Here is a 26,819-nt window from a genome sequence, read left to right as displayed (position 1 = left end):
ACCAATCAATTTTGGCCATGATGTACAGAGTCAATAGTTAAGAATCGAGTTCCCTGATGAATGTAATATTCAAACCGGAAGCGGTACAAATCAACCATTTCCGGTTTTAACGTTAATCATTATATAGTAAATATGGTAATAGATAGCGAGAAGCGGTTTCCAGTAATCGACATATATATAACATTCATGTAGATAGAATGTTACCCAGTTTGTGCATCTGCTGAAAATAATGAGCTTAGGTATTTAGAGAGCATTTTCCGCTTTAGAAAATGTGTGCTTGGTAAAGAATGTAGAGAATTAGCTGAGTCAGGCACGTAGCTAGAATATGGTAATAGGAAGGGGGGGGGTCTGTCACGAAATACTGTGGTTATTTACCAGGGGCTCAATCATTCTAAACTATTTTATTGGCAACATATATTGGTTCGTTTAGCCAAGATTTCTAATGGGGGCATGATATGAAATACTGTGGTTACACACCAGAGGCTCGATCAATCTAAATATTTTACTGACAACATACCCATATTGATTGGTTAGGACAATAAAATGAGGATATATTAGTAAGTATTTTAATAAGAAGCTATGAAGAAATCTCGAGTAAAAGAATATAAAAAAAGTATTGAAAATGATATCTTCTTCCGAGGTCATTCGAACGGTGTCGAGAATTTTGCGTCTAGGAAATTTGCGCCCTACCTCAAGAACAGGAAAAATTGCGCCTGCGATGTACCTCCACCGGGAAGTTTGAGCCCTGCGAAATAAAAGAACCTATTGGAGCTTACGCATTTCCTCGGAGGGGCTGACATTACAGCATAAACAATCCTCCCCCCACAACCATGCCATTTTTGATTTATTTTCATTGTGGCTATATAAGAGGAGAATAAACTTCAATATAAGCCAAAAGAACACAACGGATCAACGCAATCACTGCTTCTTCCAGAGATGATTTTGGGGGAACACTGGCCTCCTCAAAGCTCTCAGAGTGCCCCCTCGGAGGAGACCAAAATAATACGTCTATAATATAATAATAAATAGAATAGTACCAGCAGTGACCCCCCTCCGGAATACTAAATGTGCCCCCGGGACATTTTTCCTGAAAGAACGACAACGCAATTGTGTGTTTGAAGTGTAATTCCAGCAAGTAAACACACTGTACATAGTTTTCTTGATAATATTACTGAACTGATTTTACATTCACTTTACATTTTCTTTTCTATATTTTGTGTCCTGAAAAGCCAAACACTCGCAAGGATTGTGAACAGAGATATCTGGGTAGAGCCAAACAGCCTTTTGTAGATTAAATTATACTCTTTGATTATATTAATAAATAATTATATATCAGTCATTTATACGTTTATTGTAAATTTTGTAGTATAATGAAAAATTGTATTTGTATGGATTGCCCTTTAGTGAACTAAAATTGTATTTTTTTCATTTGTTCGGAATATTATAACGGATGGAGTAACTCACTGAGACGATGAGAGGCAAGCCTAGTTCAAGTGCGAATGGAAGTTACTTTACACAATACAATAATAAGTTGAATTGTAGGGCGCTAACATCCCAGTGCAAATATATAGCCGGCGCATTTTCCCCTCTTTTTGGGGTAGGGCGCAAACATCCCAGTGCAAATATATTGCGAGCGCATTTTTTCCTATTTTCGTGGTAGGGCGAAAATTTCCCGGGCGCAAAATTCTCGCATTCAAGGAAAATATAATGTCCGTGAAGTTGACAAGCCACTTATGTCAGACTCCAATTTCGACTTTAAACGTCGCTAGTGCTACGTTAGTGTTCGATAGTGACGCAAATCGTTAGTACTCCAACTGCATGCCAACACGCCCACTTCTAAGAATCATCTCAAAAATGAGGTTAACCGTTAGAGCAAGTAAGTGCTCATTGGTGCCATTAACATTAACGTTAAAGCCTCCATCGTACGGCCCTTTGAGTAATAATAACACCACGTTTTTTGCTAGTCTCAATGCATCCCTATATTCTCGCGAACATTCTGACGTGCCCAAGTTAGTTACTTTTTTTTTTTTGGGACTACTGTTTATCTGTTATTGTTTATTGTTTATTGCTAGTCTGCAGAGTAGTCCTTATATTAATATGCCATTGTCCTTGATAATCATTGCGTATTTACAAGCAATTTGTTATTACTGTTAGAAGATATCAAAAAACAACAGATACAATCTACTACTTAACGGTTCATATTTTTCTTTTACAGTACATAAACGATTATTATTATTATTATTATTATTAATAATAATAATAATAATAATAATAATAATAATGATAAGACTATTCCAGCATAAGAGTTATCAATTGCATCACACTGGCAAACAAGCGACGCATATTTTAACTTCACAAAAATTCGTTTCTCACGATTTTCTGGAAAACTACGTATGATAACATCTTCATTATGTCAAGTTGTTTATCTCAGTGTGATATATGTCTTACCTCTGGACAATATCACAGTAAAACAAAAATTAAATATTAGGAGTACATCGTACTTTTGGACTACATCTCATTAACCATGGGAAGATTGAGTAGTGTATACTTTAGGATGTAAGTTTCAGCTTAACTTGCATCATACATTCTTAGGATTATAAAAGGAAATTTGTTCGTTTGCATTTGAACAAAATTCTTAGGATTACAAAAAGAAAAAATAATTTTTTCCGAATTCCGGAATTTTTCCGAATTCCGGAATTTTTCTGAATTCCGGATTTTTTCCGAATTCCGGATTTTTTCCGAAATCCGGAATTTTTTCGAATTCCGGATCTTTTCCGAAATCCGGAATTTTCCCGACTTCCGGATTTTTTCTGAATTCCGGATTTTTTCCGAAATCCGGAATTTTTCCGAATTCCGGAATTTTCCGATTTTACTTTCCGGATTCCGGAAAGTAAAAATTCCGGAATTGGCCATCCCTACTAAATACCAATTTACATGTTTTTAATCTTAAAATGGATCACTACCCGGAAATCAGTACATATTTAAGCTTATTTCCTAACTACTGCGCAATAAAACATTACATATTATAAATATTGTACTATAAGATAATGTTTCAGCTACAGCACAAGACAATGATTCATTTGGTTGTGTCCCCTGATATCGAAAATGTAACAAATAAAATAAAATACTTGATAAGTTTTACAATGAACACACAAGATGACACTTGCTATAAGATCTTGCTAGAAGTGCTCCGTTTTATGAAATGTTTATTTGTATGTGTAAAGTATTTTAAAGTAACAATCTTATCATAAAATAGATGCATTGTTTGGCCGTTTTTCGTGTTATGTTTCATATTTTATTTAAATATTAATTTACATTTAAGGAATAGATTTTGAGACGAAACTGGCGCAAAACACCGTAAAGCGTCGTTGCCAAATTTGTACGTTTACTGTAGTAGTCACAAGAAAATTCATGGAGTTTAGCGTTGCAGTTCGAGAAGCGAGATTGCGGTAAGGGTCGAAAACTAATTTCTCTGGTAAGTATCCAAACAGAATTCCACGATTGCTCCCTTTATTATCATGACATCAGTAAACACTCGACACTATCTGGCAACGCCACATTATTCAATCAGCGTTTAGTATTGCGCCGAGAACACCTAGTGATCCACCGTAACCCCTTTCTGCATGATTTTTTTCTTTTAGCGAAAAAAAGTAATCAGTATTGGAAATCCTCATATGGGAACTTGAAAAATGAATTAAAACTTGAATTTTAGATTTTTCACTTAATTCCGACGAACAATAAGTAAGTGCCATATATATGACACACTTACAACTCACAAAGAACATGTCAGATGACACCAAAATCTCTTATTCATACACATTAATGTCTCACACAGCAGACAAAGCAGTCATTTGATGCCTTTGATAAATCACAAAAAAGCTAAAGTAAAAAGAGGGTATGTGCCATATATTTCACAGCATGCGGTGAGGGGTTAAGAGACTTTGAGTTATGGTCATCTTAATACAGCAATTGCATTTCCAATCCTTTTCTCTTTGCACCTTTTTCCGACCCTTCTAGGCAAAACCAACAAACGCTGAGACACGGCTTTAATTATTTTAAATGAAAAGTCTAAATAAAAGATTTTGTTTCTCTAAACTTAAAGGATTTCGAGATATGGTCATCTTATTTTGACAGTTGTATTTCTACCCTTTTTTCCCTTTCTTTGGAGCAGATATATATATATATATATATATATATATATATATATATATATATATATATATATATATATATATATATATATATATATGGGCGGCTCGGGTGAACATAATGATAAGGGCCATTTCCCGGGAAATTGAATTATTAATTGGAATGGGTTGTGATCGAACCATAGAAGAGTATGTGGGTAGTTTAATTTCAGAAATGTTCCTAGAAATGGTAGGAGAAGCTTGTTTGGTATGTGTCATTGCATTTAGTTGCATTGGAAAGGTCAATCTTCTTTTTCATTTTAGTTGAAAGTGATAAGATGTAACATATCATTATGTCCGCTTGAGTTGCTCATATAGAGATAACATGACATTTAAATGTTCAACGTACGTCCATGTAGCTAATACAAAGTTACATAAAATTGAAAATATAGGATGGTCCAAATATCATGTAACCCTCTACGAAAAGGTGTAAGAGCAATAGAAGAATACTAGAATAATACCAGACACATGTAGCGAGTTTAGCTGATCACTATCACTGTGACACATATAGAAGATTTGTATGAACATCATCATTTGCGTAGCATAAAATGATACGAAGATATGCTCTGTAACATTTTACAAAGCGAGTGTCTTGATGATTGCTGTAAAGGCAGCTTTAGCAGGGTATTTCAACTGTTGGGTTATCTGATATCGTTTTTGGAAAACATGTTCCTTGATATTACCCCATAGAAAATTGTCTGAAGACGTCAGGTCTGGATTTCTGTAAGACCAATCGAGATGCTGGAAGTTTCTATAGTCCTCAACCCATTCTACCACGAAAACTTCATTCAGACATTCCCTGATAGTGGGGCTCTGCAACTAATGTACAGAATTACGACATATTTATATGCATTTGTAAAACCAATAAAGGAGTGACAAGGCACTTGGACTTAGACCACCCTGTAGTAAATAATAAATCGTTGATAATTACATAATAATACACTAACCTGATCAATGGTCCCAGATTTTCTAGTTCTAGTTCTAGTTATCTCCCATTCGGGAGATTTATAAAGAAAGACTCAGCCTTATAGCCCAGTGGACTGCTTCACTAAATTTGTTTTAATTGTTTTTGAAAACGTAATTTGTATAAAATGGCGCGTTCGAACATGGACGAATTCACCTGTTCTAAGTAAATTTGTTTTCACATTATTTGTAAAATTACTTGGGGGTTAGAGGCTCAAGACATATAAAAAAGATGTAATAATATATAAAAATTGTAAAGAAACTAAATTTTGCCAAAATTTAAAATTATGTACAAATTTACAATTGCACAATTGTAAGAGCATGACACTCCAGGTATAAAGACGTCCGTCGCCATCTTGTTCCCTCTCAGATTTTCACACTACAAATCCGGGACACCCATAAAATTTTACACTATAGTCATAGTTATGATTTTCTCTTTTTGTTGAAATAACAATATCGTATAAATCGGTGGATGCATCAATTGTAATATAGTTTTGCATTTTATTCCATAAATACTTTCTTTACTTTAAACACTAACATCTAATGCAATGAAACATTCTTTTTTTTCTAATTTGTGAATAATGCTTTTCCGACGTGATATGTTCATCTGATTATTCACTATTTTTTTTCTTTATTAGAAATTTAAAGTTAATTTAGTGCTCCGAAACCGCTGTAATGGATTCATTATATTGATTCTATATATTATAATTATCTAATTCATTATATTGATTGAATTGTGTTTGCCTTCAGTTCAGGTCCATTTCATGAATAGTGCTGTTTCACCCACAAAAGTAGTAATAGTCTTGAAATAGGATCTTGAGGAACCTTGCGTTTTATTAACAATGTAATTAATGTATGCTCATTTAAAGTAGTGCTTTATATCAGAACTTACCACATAATTGTAGACGACTCCTTGTAACATTGTGGCTTTTCAAGTAATATTTTATGATTTAGTACATGAGATATTGCACGCGATCAATAAACACATCCAATTACTCATAACGATCTTGTGAGGGTTATGGTGGCTCAGTGGTAGAAAGTTCACTTGGTGTGTGTGGGGTGCCTTGTTCGGTCCCAGCTCGCGCTAAGTGAGCTGTGTGGCGAACAAATATCGTGTTCGTGGGTTTTCTCGTGGTTCTCTCGTTTCCTCCCACTTTGTTCATTTCACCATTTCATTCATTTCTCATTACCACCTTGTTTTAGCGTAGCCTGCATAATCGTCGGACGTTAAAGATTTCATTTCATTTCATTTCTTAAAGAGCTTCTCAGATTACGAAATTTGAAAGGGCTTTAGTTTGAACTTGAGTAGACTTACTTTCAAAAAAAAAAAGTCCGTCCGTTAGTCCACACGAAAACTCTTAAACGAAAGCAAATTTTCGAATTTTTTTGGAATAGATAGCGAGAACAATTATCACAGCCAAGTTCCTTAATCGAGACAATTCGCTAAAAAGTTAATGGGTTACGGTGACTTTAACGATAAGAATCCATGTAACATTCATTCATAAAGGTAAGTTTCGCGTAACATTAATATGCAAACTTCAAAACATTTAAGAGTTACGGGATGCATAAACATCAAGGCGAAACTATTTATATCCTTTTAATCCTTGTTATAAACACAAGCCCATTTATTCATAAATGTACGTCTTGCATCATTCTCTTCATTGCCTTTATCAGATCTTATTTTTATATTTTACTATGAAATCTATAAATAAATTACTTTCTGACATATTTTGCTAAAAATATGAGGAGTATCAAAATTGTAATTACTTTTGTATGTTTCGTTGCTATCTTTGTAGATTGGTATTACTTTTGGGATTTTCAGCTCATCGTGGTATATTTCTGTGTCTACAATTATGTTCGTTATCGGTCCTAGAATCGATATGGTTACTGCTTGTTTAATGATCTTTGTGTTTATTCGGTCCTAAAAGAGCAAACATAACAAGCAATAGTAAGATTTGTTTTCTTTCTTTTTTTATGTGTGTTTGTCTGCGTGTGGTGTATTCAACGTTTCTGGAGTAGGGACTATTTTCATAAAGGTATATTTCAAAACTTTCTTTTTGGTACAATTGAACGTGTACAAGCTTTATGGTAGTTTTCAATGTAGCTAGCTATTAGTGTCGCGACGTTCTATTTTTCATTTATATTTCCTGGTAATTGTTGCAGAATTTTCTTCAATGAAATTGTAATTCTTTCCTCATTCCAGGAATCTTTAATTGACAATTGACCAGTATTTCATCATTTTGACCGAAATATTTGGGGGGAGAATCCTTGCTATACAATTTTCTGGAGAGGACAATTACCTTTGGAAAATTTCTGAAGAGACGCGCCCTCCTCATCCTCCCATTTTTCTTTTTTTACATAGCGTTGTAAGTTTGTGTTGAAATTTTAGATAAACTAAGATGCCAAAATCCTGAAGCTACCCTGGCTACTAGCCTGATACTATGGCAGGAACAAGCAGTTGTATGTGATGAGGATTGCATCTATTGTATTTAAAAGAGTTACAGAACCACTAACACAGAATCCGTAATTTCACAACAAATGTTGGGATTGTATCTCAAATTACAGTCTGCAGGGATCAAGAAAAAGAGAAAGAAAGTGTTTGTAGTATTTTTTATGGCTTAGAAACCTTTTTAGAAATATTAATGTATACTTCTTGTTACACCTTTTTAAAATAAAGTTCTGGTTGATACCTGTAAGAGAGCTTTCTGGTGATTGAGTGAATGATATGTGCGTGGGAGACCGAGGTTCGCTCATGGATTCCCATTCTAACTTAAATTGTAGATCCATGTCTCATACAACCTCACTGGTGAGCAGGACAGTAAACTTAAATGTAATCCAATCCAGTATCTCTAAGTCTCTGGTTTAGTTTGATGTTCTTTGTCTTTTCATGACATTGCTCTATCCTATTCCGAAATTTCTGTTCCCACTCTCCTCTAATCTGAAGATTTTGCCCTTTCAAAGGAAAGTGGCACCATTAGTTATACGAGTGCGTGTAATAAAACAACGTAAATATTTAAACATATCTTTCCTTGGATCATAAACTGTGTGAAAAATAATGCCGGAGGTTTGTCAAAATTGCGTTGCTTCCTTTACAAACTTACGTTTCTGAATATCTTAGCAGTATGCTCTTAAAGTAATTAAAATTACTGGAAAGAGAATAGAACATAACGAACCCCAAAATAAATTTTGGGTTTTTGGGGTTCAATATGTTCTATTCTGGCGTCCCAACAATATATTCCACTTCCACTCTAATCTCTTTACTGGAACCATCTACCATTTCCGGTTTCAATATTATTTAGTAAATATCACGCCATACAAACTAAAATCCTTCAACATGGTGTAAATGGGAAACAGATACTTGTTAAATTTATGAAAAAATAACTAGTTTTGCTCTGAAACTATGCATGAATATTTATTTATATTCACTCACATCATTTAGTACAGGCTAATTTTAGTAGAAGGAAGATATGATCCTACTCTCTTGTACAAAATAATTAATACGTCAGAACCATCGTATCTAGCAAATTAGATTCTTTTATTTACCGTATTTTCACAATACAAGAACAAGATCGCGAGATCACTTCTGGCTCTCTATATTCAGTCATAACTCGGGATCATACTCCAAATCCTTCACAGTAAGCACTAGACGTTCTTGGAATAATTTACCTCAGTCAATACGCAACGTTTCAACAGTTGCCAAATTTTATTAGAATCTGTGTTTTCTGCTATTGGAGAAAGGTAATAAGATGAAAGGGGCGGATCCAGGACAGACTTCTGGAGGGGACGGTGAGTTGTCATACTGCTACTTAGAGCTACTTTTAAGAGCTTCAAACTCTGGAATGGGTTTTATTTGTATACATAAAATAAGAAAGTTTCCTCCTCTAGGGGGGGGGGGGGCACTATAAGATGAGTAGCATATGAGGCATCTTCATCTTACCAGATTATTAAATACCTATGAACGAACAAATGCTTTATTAGTAACATATATTTCTTAAAAATTTCTACTGCTTAGATATACTTATATATTTGTTTTTAGTTACAGCTATATACGGTATTAAATTTATGTTTGTCCATGTTAATTCTACATCAGTATGTTCAAGTAGTACGTATATCTGTATACCTTACAAATCTCTCATTAGAATGATTTGTCCGTATGTGCTTCATCATGTTGGATACTAATTGCATGCTCCTCTAGGGTCTTTTTGTGACATTCCCCCCCCCCAAGACTTCAGGTTGGATCGTACCGAAGATATCACGTACTGCTTATTAAAATTCATCGTTGGTTCTGTAGCAATGCTCAACAATTGCATCTTGATAATACCGCACGAGTTATCCGGTGTCGTCAGGCAGGGTTAAGTAAAGACCATACGAGTGGTGCTGGAGATGCTTAGAACCCACGTCGAATTCAGCAGCCAGGAAGTCTCTTGTTTAACAACTAGTAACGTATAAGGGTATACGTACTTTCTGGTCATACTGTAGAATATATTTGGTACAATTAAAAAAAATATTATAATTTGTATCTAAAGCTACGAATGTCTTTCTTGATTGTTTCAGAAAACAAACTTATCGCCGAGATACCTTCTGTGAAAACGACAAAGCGCAATCATCATCATGACTCTCGTATTCGAATCATTGGTCTTAGAAATATCATCAGTAGTAGTAGGAGTAGCTATTTTACTCTATATTTATTTGATATGGACTTTTGACTTTTGGGAGAAACGTGGAATCCCTTATTTAAATCCTGAACCATTTTTTGGTAACATGAAGGATATGGCAATGCGCCAAATACCTTTCGGAGAATGGGTGAAAGACAAATACGATAAACTTAGTCCACATAAACTCGGAGGTTTATTTAGTGGACGAACACCGTCCTTGATGATCCGTGATCCAGAGATATTGAAGGCTGTATTAGTGAAAGATTTCGATCATTTTACAGACAGAAGGCGATTTGCCAGCACGAAGAATGATCCATTGTTAGGAAAAATTTTACTTAATTTAAGTGGCCATAAATGGCGCGATATGAGGTCTAAATTAAGTCCAACTTTTACGTCAGGTAAAATGAAACGAATGTTTCCTCTGGTCTGTGAGTGTGCAGATCAGTTATTAAAGTTCTTAGACGGTGCGGCTAAGAGTGGAGAAATGATTGAGATGAAGGATTGTTTGTCCAAATTTACGAACGACGTAATTGCATCTACAGCCTTCGGTGTGCAGTGCAATTCTTTAGCCGATCCAGAAGCGGAATTTCCCAAAATGGGAAAAGCTATTCTAAATACTGGTGGAGGTAGATCCATCAAAATTATGCTAATGATGTTCTTCCCTAAAATTGCTGAGTTCCTTGGCTTTGCCTTCCTCCAAGAGAAGGTAACAGAATTCTTCAGAACGCTTATTCGAGAGACAATCAATTACAGGGAGACGAATCACGTAGTGAGACCTGATATGATTCACCTACTGATGCTCGCAAGAAAAGGTCAATTGACCGAGGATGATTCAGAAGACTTCGAAAATTTTAACAAGAATGACAATACAAAACTTACAGGAAACGAAGAAGGTAAGCTTCTAGAAATTTATATCAATAGTTTGTAGTCTTTTGATTCTGGTTCGATCCTCGGTGGGAGTATATGTATAGCTAGTTTTCGATGTTTGCGCTCGGCATCATGGGGCAACTATACGCGTAAGAGAGAGAAAGAAACAAGGTAAATTAATACGTAGTTTAGTGCTACGCAAACTCCAGTATAGAAAGTTTGGCGTGGTAGTTTTGAAAGCCAATGAACTGGATCAGGTCTAACCCAGTTGAACGTGCACTATCTATCCAGCCATTATATTGCCTCTAAATTTTTTTGATTACTTTTTTCTGGACATTGGCGCGCTCAGCGCAGAAGGGAATCAAGTCAATTTTTGGGTCATGTTGGATATATTTCATCTTTAGAATCTCTGATACTTATTTTAGATTTATATTTAGGTATTTTACGTAACTCAGTATGTAAAAAGTAGTGTTACGTTTTCTATGTACTTAAACATATCGTATAAATTTTATGATACTAACAATTTTGGCTATTGGGCTTAATTCCCTTGTGCTCTGAACGTCCCATATACGTTCCTTTTGCGGTGCAGAACTTAACACAGGTAACGGTTAGCGATATTGGATTTCTTTTGTTGGTGTACAGCACACGTTACGTAATTTTCCATAGAAAGATGTGTGTTGGTTAGTTGGAACTACATGAGCTCACACCGGGAATCAAACGGATAAAGATGTATGTTATTTTGTTTGTTATAACAGTGCTCTTATTCACAAAGTAAGTATTACCAATATTTATTTTTTTAAAAGCTTGTCAGGAAGTTTAGTTTATTGAAATAGATCGAATCTAACCTAAGCTAACCGAAGATAATTTAACCTTCACGAGAGGTGTTCGATAAATATGCATGCAGAAGATTGTAATTAATATATATATTGGTAATTGCAACACAAATATAACCATTCTAAATTAGTTTTCCTGTTGAAAAAAAAAAACACTATCATATTGTTTTATTTAACGGAAAAGATTCACGATTTTTAAAGATTACAATTTATTTTTCCGAGACATAAATCTCTACGCACAGTTCAACAGCATACAATGACATTAATGCATCACAACCATCAGAACTTCGTTTCATCAGTTCAATCATAAAATATGAATACTTTTCAATAAATTGAAGGTAAAGCTTTAATTTTGTTTAAACATAGTCGTTTAGTTTACATTGACACTTAATTTTCATTTTGTATTTCTTTTCTCTTTAACAAACTTCGCTTTTGAAAATATTAAACTTCGTAAGCTTTCAAGCTTACAATTTAACTTCAAGTAGATAAATTGTAAGCTTGAAAGCACACTCGGCTCTTGCTTTGCGGGGCGTTGTTGTGGGGCTTTTTGGACACACTAATTGTAACAAATTTTATAACGTATTATTATTATTATTATTATTATTATTATTATTATTATTATTATTATTATTATTATTATTATTATTATTATTATTATTATTTGTTGTTGTTGTTGTAAACAGGGCCAATTTAATATTTTTGCTGCCCTGGACCATTAAGAAACTGGCTCTCCCTCAACGTCAATAAATCCAGGTAAGAAAATTTTAGACAGTAACATAAATAATCAATATTTAAAAGGAAGTGGAAAAATAAATATTATACAACAAATAATATAGATTTAGATATAATATAGCATATAATAATATATAAATAGTAAAAAATAATATATTAAGTCGGATGATTATCTGGTTCTAGAAAATTTGTTGCCCTGGATCAATGTGTAAACACGTCCCTGGTTGTAAGATAAATTACAGTCCAGTTAAATCAAAAATCATTCTTCTTATCAGAGTCCTTCACATTATCGTTGTCAACTCTTAAAGCAAGGAAACGCTGCACAAACATGTCACATTTATTCTATGTAGCCCATGCTATACCAGATACGAAATTTTAATTTCTGTGAGTGAAAATCTGTTGGTTTCTTTTCAGCCTTAGATTACGATGACATAGCCGCCCAAACAGTTATATTCTTTATCGCTGGTTTTGAAACAGTTTCAACAGCTATGAGTTTTGTGACATACGAACTGGCTGTTAATCCTCATATTCAAAAACGCTTAAGGGATGAAGTAGATAAAACCTTAGAAGAACATCGAGGTAAAATAACATACGATGCTGTTAGCAAGATGCAGTATCTTGACATGGTCATATCAGGTGAGCATAGCTTTAAATATAATATACAATTTGTGCATATGTTTCCTATTTGAAGCTAAGTTATGGCCCCTGTACTTAACAGAGCAAGGTGAGGATGAGAAACTACTAAACCAGGGTTAGGGTGGCCAGCTTTATTCTTTTTGTTTAAGAATAAAGGTAAAAATGAAAAATAGAAAACTTAAGTCAAGTGATACACTGAGAATTAAGATACACAGTAATCATGTATACAAAATTGAGTAATAGTAGTTAAATTACTTACATACTTACTTACACACGTCAATCAATATGCCTACAAATTGGATTATTTGATAGGTTATAATGAAGAGTTCAGTTTTTCTTTCCTTTTTTTCTTTTTTTTTTTTGAAATATACGTGCAATGATTAGCATGTAATAAAGAATAGTTCTTCTAAACCATAATGTATTCATGATATTGTGAATATTATGATAGTCATGTCTCTATAATATGCATATATAGCCTATATGTAATAACACAGACCTACTAAATCGTACTTTAGAAAACCCCCTTTTTTGTAATTTCAGTTAAATTTTATGTTTCTTAGTGGGCTGAATCCGAAAATGTTTTTAGTTTTTGTATGTTGCAAGTTTTTCTGCAATCTATAAGTAATATTTAATATGCGTAAATACGAGATTCTTGAATGAAAAAGAAAAAGACGTTTAGGCGAGTTATTCAGCTGTATTATATTCACAACAACTCACCTAAATGTATTTGGCACCATCACTCCTAATTTTTATTATTTACGTTTTCTATTTCTTTTTTATGTAAAATTTCGGAAGTCACTCCTCCTCTTACCAGGTAACACCAAGATGGCTGAGTAGCATGCGTAAAACTTCCGGATTTCCACAAATAATCCTTTTACGATTTGAGTATTTAATTTACGCGAGACTTAGTTGTAGTTCTCACAACTTTCGTTTGGGTATACTAGATAGCAAGTGGGCACCGAAACATATTTGAATTCACGCACTAATCCAAATACATTGGAGCAATATACCAACTCATCTTATTGTTCAAAATAAAGTGTAAACTTAGGAATACTGCTACTGGGCCTCTAGAAACAGACATACGTTTAATCAGTAATTTCTTTTCTTTCAATCTACATTCAAGGAGTTCTGCTTTCTCTTTGGATAGATCTAGGTCCCTCACGAGGTCACTAATCTAAGATCGATTATTGAGTTCAGGCTTGTGATGTATTAGGGTCTACTTTACTTGAATTAGCTAAATCAATATCACTTTGCGTATTGGTGATAGTAGTAAATTCTTTCTAGTGATTCTGATAGTTGTATAGGAGTATCTAGACCATGAGGAATCGAGAGGATGACAGATGGAAATTTGGATATAAAATACCTATTTTCTGTTTTTGGAATAATAACCACTAATATCAGTGCAGCAAAAGTAGCAGTTGTTGTCGCTTTGGTTCTTTAGTTCTCTTCACACCATTGAGATGCCAATTCCGAAATATCCAAAGAATTCCTTTTTAATGAATCTGTGATACTTTGTTGATGTTTACGTAATACAAATGGAAAACTCACATAACCACAAGTTGTCATATTGCACAACAAATCACAACATAAACTCACACTTTGAAATCAAAACTATAGGTTATATTATTGATAATTCATGTAGTATTACGTACCTTGGTAGCTCCGTGACTCACAACTTGCAGTGGTACAGTTTCCTACAACAGAAAAAGAAACATCATCTAAGTATATTGCTGTAGGTAAACCATTAGCTCCAAAGAATATACAATCAGATGCAAAGGAAATTATCTTATTCACTAAGCGATACAGTCTTATATTGAGGTGTCTAAAAATAATCTCCATGTATTCATTTTGTAACCAGTTCTTTTCTTTCTATTTCAACAATAAATGTAAGATATCATAACTCGTAGCTGCAATCCTTGTTTGTGTACATTCTCATCCTACTTTTGCAATCAGGCAGTGGATAATGATATCCACTAGCAATAAATCCGAACCTCTCCTCAGCTTTTATGTGATGTGTGAACTAAGCAGTGTATCTGATAACATATCGAAGGGAATCATGAAAAATAGAATGAGAAGTGCCTCCCATGAAAAGTGAAAGACTGGGATCAACCGAATGTGGGAATAAAAGCCAAGACTCACTCCAAGGAAAGTAATACACTCAAACTTCACCCTAAATCACTTTTCCTCAGTGTTGTGCTAGAGAAAACATAGACTCAGTTAATGGAGGGAGTTCACGTAATACCTAGGTCATTGATACATGAACAGCAGACAGTCATAGTGTACTGTAAAAACTTCGCAAATCATGCGCTGACCGTCGATTACAAGAGAGAACTATGAGAATGAAGCTGTTTCTTTTGTGAGTTTACCGGAAGTGGAAATGCCTCAAATAAACTGTCAAGTATAGATCTTAAAGTGACACAAGGTCACTTAATCTTGATTGATTCTATCTCCTACCAAAAAGCACAAAGTGAGTAGCATTTTCTTTTTACTGGTACCTTTTTAAATTTAAAGAACAAGATGATTTCCTCAATGAATCTAGTGCAGTACGTCTATTCATACTTCTTCGGAGTTATTGCAAGAGCACGGAAAATAATCAAGGTTTAACAAATTCTTTTGCTCTATGTTTAATTTACGACAAAGTCCAGCAAACCTCATACAAACTATTCTCGCTCAAGTTTGCTGGTGTAACTCCAAGCCTTATGCCCTTTAAAATTATAAGAAAAAAATATGTTTAATTTTAATTTTTGAAATTAGCTTTATCAAATACAAATTTTAATATAAATTGATAACGGTTATCTGCGGCTTTTGGTAGTTGAAAGTAGAAAGTTGTTATACTTTACCGGTTTTACCGGTTTTGGACAACTGCAATCCACACCACAATATAAGCATCCATCAAATAGTAAATCATACAATATTTAGCGATAAAATGAAAATTGTGGAAAAATGATACGTCCTACGTATATTTTACAGTTACTTTTGAGTTGAACACGTAAAAATACACAAGTATAAGCTAAAATTAATATAAAAAGCTGTTTTTGAAGTTGGCCTGTGTAACCAAATGTAGGATTTTAGTGGAAGCTTCCAAATATACATAGTAATAATTTTGTTAAAACTAGAAAGAAAATAGCAGTTCTAGTTATCAAATTTAATTTTACCTTAGCTATTATTATTATTATTATTATTATTATTATTATTATTATTATTATTATTATTATTATTATTATTATTATTATTAGTAGTAGTAGTAGTAGTAGTAGTAGTAGTAGTAGTAAACACGTGGTGTGGAAACAATTTTCTAAAAATTAATGATAAGAAAACTAAATTTGTGACATACACCAATAAAACTCAATATTATGTCAGTAAATAGAGATCAATGATGTATAAATAGAGAATGTAAGCATTATTAAAGACCTTAGGTATCATATTTGACATTCAGTTAAAGTTTTATTATCACATAAATTGTATTTTACAAGATGCCAGAAGGATAATAGGTTTTATTTTTAAAGAGATAAAACATATGTATATTTATAGACATAAATTACTTGTAAGACCAAAACTAGAATTTGGTTCGGTAATTTGGAACAGCATTTCTAAAACTTTGACAAACAAGATCGAATCTGTGCAAAAGGGTCAATCCATACGAAGTGGTTTAGAGGTGGTTGCTCGACATTAACAAAAGCGGGCATAATTGCTGAACCATGCGTAGTTTTTGAGATCTAGTATCAAACATATCAAAACTTTTAAATTTTTCCGGGCTACGACCATCGTCAAGCGCGTGCTTTCTTCGTGTTTTTACCATGTCCTCACTTTTTTCTCCATGTTACATCAGTCACGATTTTTTGCAATAGTTTATTCACATACAGAATTTCTTTGTGGCCTCAGCAGCAATTTTTAGCACTTTGCCCTCCTGAGACATTACGCCCCAAAAATGGCATTAAAATCACAAACTTCAACTTTCGGATCCCCATAAATCTACGATGCCAGTAGTATTATAGCTGTGGATATTTCTGCAAACTCTTTACACGCAATAGTATTCAGGACAAAACTTATGAACCCCCACTTTATGCCATTCCAAAATACAGTCCCTTTAAAAGTGTAATTTTCTGTACTTTTTCTAGTGATTTCATGTATTGATTTGCAACCCTGTATATTTACTGAGAAGCAAGAGTATATGTTCCCCGTGTACCTCAATCACCCCTCTAAACATTCGTTCTTGTTTAGAGTTCGCCTGCTACGTACGTCCGGAGCAACTGTAGTTTTCGTAAACGCTTGCAAATGCAAAAAATGGTACTCCATCGACAACAAAGGTGGCTGCCATTCAGGAACACGTGTATATACGACAACGTGAATAGTGTTATTGATCAAGGTTCATCAGGCTACATTCGGAGATGGTCGAGTAACCATTTTCCCCATCTTTGGACGTCCTTTAGATGGATTGACTCAAAAATGTTTTATTCGACTGCTATGCTTTAAGATATAACTGAACTTCTATTTACATAGCTATGAATATTGGACTGATTATTGGGGTTTGGAGATTCTTACGTACACAAGAAAAAAATTTCGACAGAGTACGCAAGCAAGGAATGATAGATAATGTTTATATTAGTGAATATTGTTTACAAAACATCCAATCATAGCATAAGAAATAGCACGATTTTAGTTTCTCTGAACTGGAAATGCAAAATTTTAAAAAGATTGACAGATTCTTTACGCTCATTTTAGACTTACTGCATTAAACAATGAGAAAGTTTTATGCGATCTAACTGATCATTTTTAAGCAATACGTCTAGAAACATTAAGCCAAATGTAATTTTAAGACTGCTGTTCTTAGCTTGTCGTTATTTTAGATAGATGGAGAACTTGATAGTTTTTAGAACGTTGACAAGGAATTATTTCTACTTAATTGACTTTTATCTACATTGTGTTTTATATTAGTACTCTTATTTTCAGGGGCGGATCCAGGACGGACTTTTGAGGGGGGAGGCGATGGGTTGTAATACTGCTACTTAAAGCTACTTTTAAGAGCTCCAAACTCTGGGATGGGTTTTATTTATATATAAAATAAGACAGTTTCCTCTTCTGGGTGCCGATCGCCACCCCCTGGATCCGCCCCTGCTTCTTTTATTGTTTCTTATTTCTTCTTCTTCTTATTATTATTATTATTGCCAACTGGCATGGTCAAGTGGTCTATTGCATGAGGGTGGTGATTACAAAGCTTGTTGCGGGTTTGAATCTCAGTTTGTGCATGAATATTATGTATTGCCCTTTCATGATTCATCATTCATTTGGCATCGTCTCCTTTAACTTAAAAACTTAAAGTGCAGAATAGCGTATTTATTTCTTATATTAGATTTTCTTTCTTCATCACTTTAGTACAGTTTAAATCCTTAAACAAATATATTTTCAGAATCCTTGAGGAAATACCCTCCAGCTCCAGCCACAGACAGAACTTCCGTGAAGAGGTACACATTTCCTGGAACTTCTCTCACTTTGGACGAAGGATCACTCATTTTCATCCCAATTTATGGACTGCATCACGACCCAAAATACTTCCCAAATCCCGAAAAGTTTGATCCAGAAAGATTTAGTGCAAAGAACAAAGAGAAAATTGTGCCATATTCTTATCTTCCATTTAGCGTAGGACCAAGAAATTGCATAGGTATGATATAGCTAGTTCATATTTTACGGTAGTTTTTTTTTTTTTTTTAAACAAATGCTAAATAGAATTTTCTGTTTGTATTTGTTTTCCTTTTGCATCTTTCTACTAAATTATTTTAATGTGAAGCTTGTTTGTTAAATGTTTAAGAATGTTTTCATGATTTCCAAAGTGTTAAGTTATAGTTTAGAAGTATTAAAATTACAGTGAAGTTTCGATAATCCAGACGAAAGGGAGCTGGATCCTGTAAAACGTACCAAATATTGTCTTTATTGAAAGGGAATGAAGAAATGAATAATTAGTATATAAGAATTTACCACTGACAATTTATCTGTAATAACCAATAAGCTTCAAGACACGGCATGTTAAGTAGTCAGCACTAGTTATGTACGAGACAATCCAGGTTCGTGCCCTGGTGGGACTGGAATTTTATTTTTCGTTTCACCCTCATTCAAAAGCGGTTCAAGTTTGCAAAATGGGGAAGCGGGAATACATGGTAAAATAAACATGTTTAAAGTGTGCTGGTGACTACATTGTCTCCTGTATGCATCAAAGTCAGGAAAGCATGGCTAATTCCGAATTGAGGACACCGTTTACCTTTCTAACCAATAGCCTATAGATGTGGTTCTCAACCGGTTTGTCGCAAATATAGAATTTTAAGATCATGAAACATTTAATAATTGATTAAAATTATTATTATTATTATTATTATTATACACAGATTGTACCAGTCAACATCTCCACTGGCAGGAACAATGCTCAATACTACACAGAGTCATTACTTTATAGAAATTTATAAGCTTACATTTTTATGATTTATATTATTATTAATAACAAAAAGTCAAACAAGTGGGTCACATATCATGTGAGTGTAACACACAACAAACTAATACGCAAGAGGTATTTTCACATTGAATGCCATGGTTTGGGTCGTGTCTCATTGGTCCAATACGATTCAGCATCGATATAAAAAAATCGCCTTTCGCACTGACCTTTTTGCTTCAGTAAATTTCGTCAGGGAGTAGAAAAATCTTTTAAAATGCAATCCATCTCTACACAAAATTTGGACAATCGTTTATTGTCTCCAGATTTCCTATTGTGATCATTGATTCTTCTCCATTTTTGCTTTATCTTCCTAATATTATCCCGAAGTTAAGATGGCGTCTTCTCAATGTTTTGTGCTCGAAATCTGTCGGAAATAATGCTAAATAATTTTTAATTTCATTTTGGACGCAATTGTTGAATATATATCTTGTACTTTCCCTCCCCCTCAAACTCATATTAAAATTTTCACTGTACTGTCATGACATTCATAAAGCGATGATATACATATGTTATTGGCAAGCAAAAAAATTAGCTGTGTGCTTTATCCTTATAATGAAAGAAAACTACTCGTAAAAGCAAATTGTCACGGGAGCAACAAATCGATTTTCGAATATCCAACACAAACGAAACATCAACATGGTATTGTTATGATATTTATGGTACGTATCTGGGCCAAACACGGCTTAACTTGGCATGTATCGGTCTGATTCGGCACTCAGCGCTGGTGATTTCGCATTGACGAAAGCGTGCTGACTCTGGTCAACCCGAGCGTGGGTTTTGGTGCGAAAAGACTTAAAGATATTATAGTATGCGACATTTATCCGACCAGCGGCAGATGGAAAGCGGAGGGTATGAAAAGCGTCAGCTACGTTTGAAATGGGGTATTCGAATATTCGCATACGAAATGCAGAACGTGCGAAAACGTCATGTGAGGGAAGTATCACGATCGGAATGCATTGACGCTTCTATAGTCAAAGAGTTAAGCAGAAATACTTGACTCGAGTTTTCACAACGCGATACAACACAGAATCTTGGAGGGAATAACAGAATAATGCATAGACCATTGCTGTAGTACTACGTTGGAACGTAGTATCATATTTGTGATAAGACGTATATTTGTGATGAGACTCGTGTTTCTCCGAACTTAAAAATCCAAATTTGACAAATGAATTGAGAGGTACAAAAAATAAAACTTAACGAAAGGGGTATTCATGTTGTCTGCAGTACAAGATACGGAGGCCGAGTTGTTTCGAGATCTTTATAACTTTTTGTTTCTATTCTGTGTCTTCAATTTACTTTCGTTATTAATTAGATTTTCTAAAACTAATAAATAGATAACAAAAACAGCAGGAGATCTACAAAACTCACCCTATTTTAAGCAAATATATCATGGAGGTAGATCTTGATCATTTTATAAGGATTACAGCACTTCATATTTACTACTAGCAATGAGTTTCCTGGTTGCGAAAAAGAGACTGAATGAATCCATTGGTAATTTGACTTTTGTAAATTTTTGTTAATCGTTCCATGATTTTCCCCCCTAATTCTTCTTCTAAACAGCATGAGCGATTTTTATTTTTTAAGTTTTTGCTACAATTTCACCTCAATTTTGATAGCCTACACCTAGGGCACCAAAATTCAGATAAGCCACACGCTAAACAAACAATTTAAGGTCTACTTGCATGACCAATCTGGTAAAGATCGAAATACTACTGTAGATCGCGTATTCCTGTGATTGATTATTTTCTTTATGGCAAAACTTAAATGAAGGACTAAAAATCACGGTGATTATCCTTTGATTGTTGACGTGTCTCTAGATTAAATTTCAACATACATTTTCAGGAATTGTCCGAATTATATGTATTATGAATATTGTCGCTCACTAAGGATGTTGACACGATGAGTAAAAGGTTATTTCATTTGTTGGTGGTTCGCGCGTCATTATAGAAGCTTTTTCTCTCTAAAGTTTAATATTCTTTGATTCTGCTTTGAGGCTAAACGAGGTGATGATGATAATGATCGAAATGGTGAAATGAAGAAAGTGGGAAGAAACGGGAGAATCCTGAGAAATCTTACACACTCGGAGATTCTTCACAACAAACCCTACTTCAAGGGTGGTTGGATCGAACCAAAGCCTCACGCACTTAAAAACAAATATAATTACCCTAAGTTGTACCTAAAATCTGGTCTGCTATTGCTAAATGTAAACGACTTTATTGTGGACAATTTATGTAGATTACTATCACGTTATGTTAGTTTGTAACGCAAGTATTGACCTACCTGAAGTTCCATTGACAACAAACCACAAAATCGAAGTTTGTCCTGAAAAATGTTCCTTGCTACATGATACTTTGTCACTCATTTGTGTTTTCTTCCAGGCATGCGATTTGCATTGATGGAGATGAAGGTGGGTTTGGTATCTGTAATTTCCAACTACGAACTTCAAATATGTGAGAAAACACAGATACCTTTGAAGTTAACAAAGAACACATTTCAGATGGTATCCGAACGTGGTATTTGGCTGAAGGTAAAAAGTAGAAGAAAGATTTCTTGAATTCGCAACTGCTATTCGAACAATACAATTTCATAATACTATAACAGCTACGACGATGGAAATGAAGAATATTTCCTTTGTTTATTCTCAGAACTCGGGAGCTCAAAAGCTGATAATAATGCTCATATTTTTGGAAATTATGTATATGCCAATACATTTGCTTCAACTGTAAATAATTTTATTTATGTGGGTTTGTCATTTGCTTGTTCGTATTCAGGTGTGTACCTCTGTTTTGATCTCAGGTGGAAAGAGATCCAAGTTTTGGAAATATATATTGACCTTTAGCAAATATTTTTATTTACCAACATACAAATATATGATCACGGGTGTAGCTATCGAAGGAACTTTATGACTGGCCCGAAATATTACCAGTACGATAGTAATCTTGGTAAAATTGACTAACTTTAGGCAAAGATGCTTTGGAAATATATTTTAATATAAGTACAATAGTAATTTTAAGGATTAGATTTGTTTTCTGGGCTTATAACATCACCAAAAATAAGTCAATATTACATAAGAGAACATGATACTTCTTATTAAAATACTGTGTGTGTTAAAGACAACTTCTGGCTGTACTCGTGTATATTATAATACTATTGTCAGTAATCAGAATGTACTATTTGAAAGATGGAAGCCCGGATGCACTGAGTCTATTTCATAAATATATATAATTTGCTCACAAAACTGAATAAGTTACTAATGTTATTAGTTAATCATGCGATAATAACTGGTTAATAACAAAGATAAACTGATCGTGAACGAAATCGAACTCCAATCTTCTGATTTTCATGTAATGCACATTTCAATAATTTCTACACTTCAGAATTTACGGAAAGCTCAGTAGAAATTGTAAATATGAAATTTGCAGTTGTGTGCTACACTGTTTTATTGTGCAGGAAAAAATTGTAAATAGTCATAGGCGTTACACTAAGAAACAATTTTATTTTTAAAATTGCTGCATGTAACACTTAAATTCAATTAACCTAAGCTTAAGAGTAATCGAAATTTGAAGTTAATATTATTGGACCCAAAAGACATTGTATTAATTCTGTATTGAAAAGTATAAATTATTATATTTTATATTCTTTATAATGTTAGACTAGTGACTTTTATGAAACACGCCTAAGAAAACATACATTGGGTATGTCCTTGTTCACATTGTGACCTATTTATAACATTTGTGAACGATGTAAAACATGTATACATTGTGTGTTCTTTATCATCTTTAAAAACATCGACAGTTGATCATTTGGAATTGTAAAAATGAAATTCATACAGTATGATTGTAAAATTAAGTTATGTTATATATATATATATATATATGATTGAATCGTTGAGTTCGTCTAAAACCGGTCATTTCCATCAAAGCTAATTTGACAGGAGTGATAAACAAAACTAAATTAATCAATATGTATCTGATATTTAAGGTTATTTTCAATTTTTGGAAAGTAGACAAATGTGAGTTCTACCGTCTGAAAATGAAAACAGTCCTATACGTCAGATGCATATTGACTAATTTAGTTTTGTTTGTCACTCCTCTCAAATTAGTTTCGATGGGGACGACCGGTTTTCGAACTCAACGATTCAATTATAGTATAAGTTATATAATTACTTACATAAGTTTATTATCGAAGATAAAAGTCAGGGTGACCAGGTATCCGAGCTGGAAAAGAAACACTTTTCTTTTTTTTAGTTGCTGTACAGTTGGAAGTTCTTTCAGAGAATTTTTTCTTAAAGAGAATGGTTGTTATACAAAGAAGCCTGGAAAACACTATTTATTTAAATAATTATTAATTTATATATCAACTAGCAGCGTTCACCCCGCTTCGCTGCGGTCACCCCGGAACGCAATAAACTTTGTTACTTAGATAATTTTTACTTTTTCGCTTTCAAATTGCAGTAAATGTTAAAATTATAGCGCCTGTCATTTATGTTAACCCGCCGAGTCACATGGTCATGCGGGTTGCATATAAATACGTTTATTTTTACCTATGATGAACTAATAACAAAGGATTTGTACGTATGGACACTTGAATGGTCAATTATCTCAAGACACTGGTAATTAAAAATTAAAGTGATATGATAAAAACCATCTAGGGTCCAAATCCTAATAACCCCCCAAAAATGAAAGAAATTGGTTCAGCCGTATTAGCGTGATGAGTTCACAAAGGATTTGTGCGTTCTCTTTTATATATATAGATGTATATATATTCCTTTGTTTTGTGTTCAGGAGGCATTGCAAATATTGTTAGAAAGAGCATCTGAAAAGAATGCTGGTTATTGCAGGGTGTTACATAGAAATGTCCCAATATTTTGGAAATAGATTTCTCACATCAAAATAAGAAAGAATACAATGTTAATATGGATTTGAGGTTGGAAGGGCATAGTTTCCTAGTTATAGGATGCCGAAAACTTGAAAAAGAAAATGAAGTTTAAAGGTTCATTGTTTCACTACTATAGTACATCGTAATCGGGTCAAGACGTCACTGAGAAACTACAGGGTGCGGCACGTAAAACTGGCCCGTAAAGTGAACACATAAAATGAAATGTAATGTATTGAATATGATTAACTACAACACATAAATGAAATGTAATGTATTGAATATGACTACTCACCTTCACAGCAGCCTTCACAGCAGGTGCTGAAAGTGTCCTCCGCCCACTTCAACACACACATGTGAGCACGATTGAGGAGATTCATATATACCCTTGTCAGTTCTTGTGTTGTAATGCTATTGGTGACATCCTGGATCCTGGTCTTGAGTTCTTCAATTGTGTGTGGATTTGTTTCGTGATGAGCATTAGTGGATTCAAGAAACCACTGGCAACATTGCTCAACAGCCATGAACAAAAATACACCCTCTTCTGCAGGTCAGGCTCCTTCAGTTCTTGCACAACACTTATCCGGTACGGTTTTAACTTCAGTCCCCTTAAAACACGTCTGCGACTTCTCTCACTCGCATGAACCTGTTGATTCAATCTCCTGGTTGACTTTCGAGGACTTCTTGTCATTATCTCCTCCACCTGTATCTTTAATTCAGGTGTGCAGACAGATGGTCGTCTGTTCCTGGAAGCATTTTGAACCGATCCTGTACGCCGCCATTTTTCAATCAATTCCTGAATGGTGCTTTTTGCTGGCACAGAACATCCTGGAAATTTCTCCCGAAACAAATTCTTTGTTTTCACAAAAGATCCAGTGAGAATGAACCCTTCAACAATGGCAACACGCTCGGGTATCGAATACGGCATTATCACACACTGACACTCACCCGGCTTAACACAACGAGGCCTTTTTCTCAACTGGTTTCGACAAGTTTCACTGGCTGCGGCTGCATGTGACTGCTGCAGGTCACGTCAGTCGACCCGACCTCGACACGCCATCTCTTGGTAGGAAGGTAGATTATTTAAGTGTTGCCAAAAACACAATATACCAGAATATTACGACGGGCCGGTTTTACGTGCCGCACCCTGTAGTATGAAGTATTCAAATATCCATGTTCAGAACTATCGGTACTTGGACAATCATTTTTATAGAGGCTGTTTGGAAGTACTTACCCAACTCTCTACCTATCTCTCTAAAGATTGGTGTGTAAGTAGTGGAGCATCTTTTAAACATGGATATTTGGATAGTTCACATACCGGTTCCTCAGTGATATCTTGATCCGACTACTATATGTCCTATAGTAGTGGAGCTATGAACTTTTAAAGTTCACTTGTTTCACGTTTTCGGTACCGTATAACTCCAAAACTATCCAATTTTGAGCACAGATCCATCTGAACTTTTTCTCTTAGTTTTATGTAAGGAATCTGTTCCTTGTGACACATTTTTGTATCACCTTGTATAGCTTTGGAACTATTTATCATTGCCTTCATCAGACACGTTATGATAATATAATCTAAGGCTACAGCTTATAACCTGTATCTTAGAAAATGAGATGAGGTCTGTTCTAACAACCAATAACATTCTTCCTTTCATTTTTACGATTCTAAATTTTTTAATAAGCTACAGATCTCAACAACTTTTAATTATGTTCAAATTTTCACCTTTCAAACCTTAATTTTTAATTAGAAATAACACCGGCATTATCATATTTCACACTAAAATTTTTCAATAAGGTACAAATCGAACCAAGTTCGATCATAAGATTGTCCTAATTAAAAATTTAGAACTTTAAAAATCAAACGAAGCTTCTTGTTGATTGTTAGAAGTCCTCTCATTTTCTAAATTATATGAATATAAGCTAGTCTTAGATTGTTTTTTATAATGTGTTTGATGAAGGCAATTATGTATTTTCGGAACTGTAAAAAAAAATTGGTAATAATAAGTGTTTCCTTATACAAGTCAGCATAAAAAACTTTAGAAATAAATAATAATTTTCCACTTATCATTTTTGTACGTATTACCATATTTTCAGTGTATAGTTTGATACAAAATGATTTTCCCTGATTAGGCCTGAAATTCCTCATTGGTGGATTAAGTTAGTTTTGAAATTACACCTCGGACATCGTTTTAAGTTCATACGCTTATTAGATCTTCTTTCTAGAAAAGATGAACAACAAGTTTTAATACAGCTAGAAGTCGGCCTAGTTCATTTATTTTGCGTCCATGGGCACTCTCAAACACACAGATACAATATATATATATATATATATATATATATATATATATATATATATATATATATATATATATATATATATATATATATATATATATATATATTGCCTTTCTCTTGTCTTTTACTTCGCCACATGTTGACAACATGTAGGGATACAATTGACTCGTATACATATTCCGGTTAACTACAATGACCATGCGCTAACGTTACCGGTATGTCTCATTAAGTCATGATGTTACCAGTGAAACGCTATCTATAACAATAAAAAGAAACAAATGTTATTTTCAGAGGG

General features: G+C 34.0%; 1 protein-coding gene across 1 annotated transcript in view; it reads left to right on the top strand.

Annotated features, from left to right (window-relative positions):
* LOC145668788 (cytochrome P450 9e2-like) overlaps positions 1-26,549 on the top strand; it is a 41,150-nt gene extending 14,601 nt beyond the window's left edge. Inside the window, exons 2-5 of the mRNA XM_081736952.1 lie at positions 9,705-10,698; positions 12,652-12,873; positions 18,281-18,532; positions 21,733-26,549. Of these exons, the coding sequence (XP_081593078.1) occupies positions 9,762-10,698; positions 12,652-12,873; positions 18,281-18,532; positions 21,733-21,908 (1,587 nt within the window). The 5' untranslated portion in view covers positions 9,705-9,761 and the 3' untranslated portion in view covers positions 21,909-26,549. The remainder of the gene's footprint in view (positions 1-9,704; positions 10,699-12,651; positions 12,874-18,280; positions 18,533-21,732) is intronic.
* Positions 26,550-26,819: the final 270 nt, after the last annotated feature.

The sequence above is a fragment of the Thermobia domestica genome, chromosome 13, assembly GCF_964235325.1.
Source record: "Thermobia domestica chromosome 13, izTheDome1.hap1.1, whole genome shotgun sequence".
NCBI classification, from domain to species: domain Eukaryota; kingdom Metazoa; phylum Arthropoda; class Insecta; order Zygentoma; family Lepismatidae; genus Thermobia; species Thermobia domestica.
Note: the sequence above shows the minus strand (reverse complement) of the source record. Positions and strands in the feature narration are given on the sequence as shown.